This window comes from Parambassis ranga, chromosome 9 (assembly GCF_900634625.1).
Source record: "Parambassis ranga chromosome 9, fParRan2.1, whole genome shotgun sequence".
Taxonomy (NCBI): domain Eukaryota; kingdom Metazoa; phylum Chordata; class Actinopteri; family Ambassidae; genus Parambassis; species Parambassis ranga.
Window position 1 is genome coordinate 7,316,656 of NC_041030.1, and position 6,662 is coordinate 7,323,317.

At 41.0% G+C, this 6,662-nt stretch overlaps 1 protein-coding gene across 1 annotated transcript; it reads left to right on the forward strand.

Annotated features, from left to right (window-relative positions):
* Positions 1 to 444: 444 nt before the first annotated feature.
* LOC114441262 (probable RNA-binding protein 19) lies at positions 445 to 6,209 on the forward strand. The gene is given in 25 exon segments (XM_028414075.1): positions 445 to 590; positions 665 to 847; positions 930 to 1,043; positions 1,138 to 1,173; positions 1,296 to 1,527; positions 1,673 to 1,920; positions 1,995 to 2,054; positions 2,130 to 2,208; positions 2,680 to 2,751; positions 2,963 to 3,172; positions 3,263 to 3,393; positions 3,493 to 3,617; positions 3,696 to 3,718; positions 3,721 to 3,791; positions 3,918 to 4,028; positions 4,116 to 4,316; positions 4,409 to 4,478; positions 4,569 to 4,720; positions 4,791 to 4,851; positions 4,957 to 5,036; positions 5,129 to 5,184; positions 5,322 to 5,438; positions 5,534 to 5,639; positions 5,736 to 5,856; positions 5,945 to 6,209. Coding segments are annotated over 25 exon segments (2,778 nt in total). The 5' UTR covers positions 445 to 554; the 3' UTR covers positions 6,028 to 6,209.
* The last annotated feature ends 453 nt before the right edge of the window (positions 6,210 to 6,662 follow it).

Here is a 6,662-nt window from a genome sequence, read left to right on the forward strand (position 1 = left end):
TTTGATTCACAATGACCTTCTGAGGTTTTGACAAAGGACCTCTGTACAAGATAATATAAAAATAATAACCTAATAAGACATAATCCTAAGCTGCTTATCCTTTCACATGATGTTAGTCTTTAATGCTCATATTCATGAAAAACATTTAAATACAGGAAATTGGCAGTGAGTAGTAAGTAAGGATATTGCTGGACCTGATGATTAGGATCTGTACTTTTAGATACGAGGCAGCTGCCCATAAAACTTTTTACCATCTAGAATTTTACAGTTTGGATGTGTGTTTTGTGTGTGTTTTAAACATGTTTTTTTATTCATTTGATGTCTTTATTAAGAACTGAAATGACAAAGGGAGGCATTGTTGTTTTTCCTATTGTCTGTTGCTGGTCAACCTAATCCACCAGGTGGCGCTCATGTGAAAGGAGGAAAAGAAGACGCAGAAGAAGAAGCTCCTCCGATCCAATATGGCGGCATAGAGAAGCTTCCACGCTCGTTTGTTGACATTTATTTAAAAAAGGTACCTCTGGTGTTTTAGTGGAATTACAACGACGACAACTATGTCAAGACTCATCGTGAAAAATCTCCCCAACGGGGTAAGTAACCCGCTGACAGTAACTGTGGCATTTCGTCTTCAGACTCTCTGAAAATAGCTGTATGTTGTGTGCAGATGAAGGAGGAGAGGTTCAGGTCCATGTTTGCTGCCTTTGGCACCGTGACAGACTGCTCGCTGAAGTTTACTAAGGACGGGAAGTTCCGCAAGTTCGGTTTTGTAGGTTTTAAAACGGAGGAAGATGCAAACAGAGCCCTGAAACATTTTAACAAGAGCTTTGTGGACACCTCCAGAGTGACGGTATGAATTCACGCCTCTGCACACGTGTTGATGTTGTTCTAAATTTCACATATGTGAACAAATGGTCGTCGTTTTCCTCTAGGTGGAGATGTGTAAAGCATTTGGAGACCCCACTAAAGCCAAAGCCTGGAGTAAACACACTCACAGCTCAGGCCAGGACAAACCCTCTGCTCCAACTGACACTGATAGCAAAAAGGTAGACACACCTGCACACGCACGAACATGGATGTCCTCCTTTGGGACCACCGAATGTGCACTTTTTTCAGTAAAATAATGTCTCTGTTTCACAGAAAAAGAAGCAGGAAACCACAAGTGCACTGGGAAATGTGAGTTTTATCTGTTGTTTAATATGATGCAAGATGAATGTAAAATTCAACACTAAAGCACAGGTTTGATTTTGCAACAGTTTATGTGATGCTTGAGTTTTTGTGGGTTTTACGCTTCCCAGCTGGAGGAAGAAGAGGGATTCAAGGAGTTTCTGTCAGTGCATCAGAATCGAAGCCAAGTACCGACCTGGGTGAATGACACAGTGCAGGACAAAACTGATGCTGACAGGAAACAGACAAAGACTCCGAGCAAGAAGAAGCCTGCTTCAGAGGACTACCTCAACTTTGATTCGGAAGAAGAAGAAGAAGAAGAAGAAGATGGTGATGATGATGATGATGATGATGAAAATGAAGGTTAGTACCTGGTATAGATTCATTGAGGAACATCTCAATAAAGAGTAATATTATACATAAAGAGTTTATACAATCCTACTCACATAGACTTAGGAAAATACAAATAATCAGTTATGTGCCATCGTTGCTTTCAGGTGCCACTAAGAAGCACTGAAGTCCAGCTTATCAGATATGGACTACCTGCGCTCAAAGGTGGCACACACAGAGGACGTCATGGAGGAGGATGCAGAAAGGAACGATGGAGATGCTGGTGAAGAAGAGGATGATGGTCCTGTACAGCACACAGACAGTGCCTATGAGAGTGGTGAAAGAGAAAACCTTTCAAAGACCAGAACTACAGCTTCATCTGAGAATAAGAAGCAGAGCAAGACAAAGAGCACCAGCGAGAAGGAGGTGACTGTTCACAGCAGCTCACTTAAAGATTGACAGATTCACATTTATACCTACATGTTTGTTGTTTGTTGCAGATGGGGCCAACAACAGAGTTTACAGTGAAACTCAGAGGAGTGCCGTTCAATGTTAAAGAGGTGAGGAAACAAATACCTAAAGATCTGCAGTGACCTGGATATATTTCAACTAATCTTTGTTTGTAACTTTATTAGCAACAAATTCGGGAGTTCATGACCCCACTGAAACCTGCAGCAATCAGGATCGGAAAGAACGAAAGTGGAAATAGGACAGGTAATTCGTAGATATGTTTTGCTTACGTTTTTATTTCATGTCATGTCACGTTTTCATTCATGTCTCTGTATGCAGTTGGAGAAAAGATTATTAGTCCCCCTCTGAAAATGTCATTCTTTAAAAAATATTTCCAAGTGCTGTTTAGTTGAGCGGGGTCTAGTCTATGCTTTTTAACGTTGACCCTGTAAGAATGTGATTTGCACTTAAAATTGAGGATTGGTATCTTGTAGTACAGCAAGACAATACTGAATGATTCAGCCATGTCTGAAATGGAAGTCTGTGCAGGACTAAGCCAGACAGAGGAATGCTAGGGACTGAGATGTTGCTTTTGTTTGGTGAAAGAGAAGAGAGTCTTATAACCCAAAGAAAACATTTCCTCCTGTCAGACACAACAGTGGCAGTAAAATGCTCTGGAGATGTTTCAGATATGTGAATATGTTGAAAGAAAACCTAATAATGTGTGTGTTTTAGGTTATGTATATGTGGACTTGCACTCTGAAGAAGAAGTGGAAAAGGCTTTGAAGAAGAATAAAGACTACATAGGTGAGGAATATATTGACCTGTTATTTCTGCGAGTGAATGTTGTTAGGTGTAGACTGTTACACTTAAAATATTTTATTACTTAATATTAACATGATTTACTGAGTTTTGCCTTGTACTTTTTAACAGCATTGTGTTCGACAGCTTTAATATAGAATGATCAGCCTAAAGCACATATTAAGACGGCAGGTTCAAAATGTGCCTGTGTTTTCAGGGGGGCGTTACATTGAGGTTTTCCGTGTGGATTCCTCTGGTGGAAAGGACAAAAGGGACAGAAAGGACAAAGAATTTGAAAGAAATTTCACCAGAAAGCTCAAAGATGACGAGGAGCAGGAAGATGTTTCCGAATCAGGGCGGCTGTTCGTCAGAAACCTTCCATACACTTGCACAGAAGAGGACATTAAAGAGTTATTTGCAAAACATGGTAAATTAAAAAAAGCTTTAAATGTACATTTCTTCTAGCAAAATTAAGTTGATGTTCACATGGGTATCTTATAATTCTACATTTTTACAGGTCCTTTGTCTGAGGTGCTCTTCCCCATTGACACACTAACCAAGAGACCTAAAGGCTTTGCTTTCATATCCTACATGATACCAGAGAATGCAGTGACAGCTCTTGCTCAGCTTGACGGACACATATTTCAGGTTTTTTAATCATAATGCATCTCTCTTTAATCAACTGTAGATTTACTTGAGCTACGATGAGTTCAGGCTGATGGAAAACATTTCTTCTCATACTCTTAGGGTAGACTGCTTCACCTGCTTCCCTCCACTGTAAAGAAGGAAAAAACTGAAGCTGAAGCTGGTGGTGCTGGCTCCTCGTCTTACAAACGACAAAAAGATGCTAAAAATAAAGCATCAAGTTCCAGGTATACATTACAAGATTATTAACTCAACTTATCCATTTGCTGTGCTTTTTTAATTACACAATGTGTGCTTCTTTCCAGCTCACACAACTGGAACACTTTATTCTGGGAACAAGTGCAGTGGCTGATGCCATTGCTGAAAAATACAACACCACCAAAAGCCAAGTCCTGGACCATGTGAGTGCATATACCTCCATTTCTGCATTATCTTTCACTGTTGCACCTATTGTGTCATCATTGTGTGCTAATATTGGAATTACTGATCATAAGATAAACCTCTTTGGTCCGTGCTCTATTCTGCAGGAGTCGAAGGGAAGTGTCGCAGTGAGGATGGCACTCGGAGAGACGCAGATTGTCCAGGAGACTCGACAGTTCCTACTGGACAACAGTGTCTGTCTGGACTCCTTCAGTCAGGTATGGGTAATATAAACATTTTTACCAGAGTTGACATGCAGAAATGTTGAAGTTGATTGTTCCTTCTTTTGGCCCCTTTCTGTACAGGCAGCAGCAGCAAGGAGCACAACTGTGATCCTGGTGAAAAATCTTCCAGCTGGAGTTCTGGTGTCAGAGCTTGAGGAACTTTTCTCGCCTCATGGCTCTTTAGGCCGAGTGCTGCTGCCACCTTCAGGACTTACTGCCATCATCGAGTTCCTGGAGCCAACTGAAGCAAAACGAGCCTTCACAAAGCTGGCATACAGCAAGGTGTGTATTCCTTTTCACCTGCTAAATCTGACCTGACAACATGCGTTGACCCTGATCCATAAATTTGTACCTTGTTATTTTTTTAACTACAGTTCCATCATGTCCCACTGTATTTGGAGTGGGCGCCTGTTGGAGTGTTTGTTGCATCTAAACCTGAACCAGGTAGAATCCACCAAATACAATCTTTTAAAGCTTTGGTGTCCAGTAGACACATAATAACCAGACTATATATATTTGATCTGTCTAAACAAGTATTAGATAAAGAAGAGGCTGTGAAAGAGGAAAAGAAGGAGGAGGAGGAGGAGGAGGAAGAGGAAGAAGAGGAGGAGGAAGAATCTGTTTCTGGTTCTACACTTTTCATTAAGAATCTGAATTTCAGCACGACGGAGGAGAAACTACAGGAGGTAGTTATATTCATAAATACTTAGCACTGTTACATTTAGACACAGTTATTAAAGAGATTATTTTTTGCAGACATTCTCCAAATGTGGGAAGGTCAAATCCTGTAGCATCTCCACAAAGAAAGACAAAACAGGTACCTGACATTAGAACTGGTATTACTCATTTAAAAAAGATTTGTTGGTGATTTGTATTACATTGTTCTGTCTATGATCAATGTCCTTGTTGCTTGGTCTTCCAGGTAAACTGTTGTCCATGGGTTACGGTTTTGTCCAGTATCAGACAGCAGAGGCAGCACAGAAGGCCCTGAGGCAGCTGCAGGTACCAGCCCCATTTTCTCTCTGAAACCTAGGTTTTCTAGTCTACCTGGTCTTTGGCTAATGTGTATTCCCCTTTGCCTATCCCTTTACCAGCACTGCACTGTGGATGATCACAAGTTAGAGGTGAAGATTTCTGAAAGAGCCATAAGGTAAGATGTCCAAAAGAAAGACATTTTTTTTTTACCCTTTCACACCCCTATGAGCAGGTCTTCCAATTAACACTACAAACTGCAGCTAGATGTGTAACCTGCTGTTGTCACTACATACTCTTTTGCCCCCTTTACAGACCCACTGAAGTGTCACGGAAAAAGAAGCAGGTTGAGAAGAAGCAGACCGGATCCAAGATCCTTGTTCGCAATGTTCCCTTCCAAGCCACTGTCAGGGAAATCCGTGAACTCTTCAGGTAGAAGATAAAAACGCACACAGCTGCTATTTTATTTTACATTGACACTGTTTGGAGATAATTTTAATGCTATGATTTTCTTCCCATTTTACCAGCACATTTGGAGAGCTAAAAACTGTCCGTCTGCCCAAAAAAGCAGCTGGCTCAGGGAATCATAGAGGCTTTGGTTTTGTTGATTTCCTCACCAAACAGGATGCTAAGGTTTGTGCAGGATTTGATTGATCCATGTGCTTAATGTTACATAATATTGGACATTGTGATGTGGTTATAAATTGTATTCCTCTGTTTTCTCTTTAGAAAGCATTTGCTGCGCTGTGCCACAGCACCCATCTGTACGGGAGACGTCTAGTGTTGGAGTGGGCAGATGCTGAGGAGACAGTGGAGACACTTAGACGAAAAACAGCTGAACACTTTCACGGTATGTCCACTAGGTGTTAAAATACAGAAAAAAATATAAATAAAAAAATATATAATAAATATATTTATTTCCTTCTTTTCCACATCAGTGGCTGCCAAAAAGCTGCGGAAGTCTGAGGTTATGGAAGGAATCCTGGAGACAATGGAAGCTGATGGTGGTGCAGAAGACTAAAGGGTCTAAACGCTGCCATTTCTGTGAAAACGTCAACACAATCTTGCTATGTGTTGTTCTGTGTGAATAGGACTGTCAACTGCTAACTGGTGTTAATCTCAGAATTTACTTCATTACATGTTTTGTACAATTTCATGAGACTGATGTCAGTTTTTATATAAAATTTAATTTCATGATTTCAATTCTGTTTGTATTACTTCATGTCTCGTGTTGTGTTTGTGGCGCTGTAAAAAAGTGTAGAGCTGTGTCCCATTTCAGGGTCTGCATCCTTCGGAGTGCGCATTTTAAGGCCGCTTACGTCACAAAGCTGCGCGAAGGCTGTCCCAATTCGCCAAAAGTCGAAGGGTCCTTCAAATGCGTCCTCCAAATGCGTCCTCCTTTTGCCTGAATTTGGAGGACGCATCGCTACCATCCTTCGTGGCCTTAAATATCCCACAATGCTTGCGGGCTTACTTTTTGTCCAATAGTACAATGACGGACCAAGCGAGCGGCAGCGGCAGGAGTGCCGAATCACATTTAAATGTAAGTACAGAGCATTAGTTCGAGAGTTTTAAAATGCTAGTAGTGATAGTGGCATTAAAAAATGAGTTTTATATTACAAACATGACGTCCTGTTGATACGAGGCGCTGTAAAC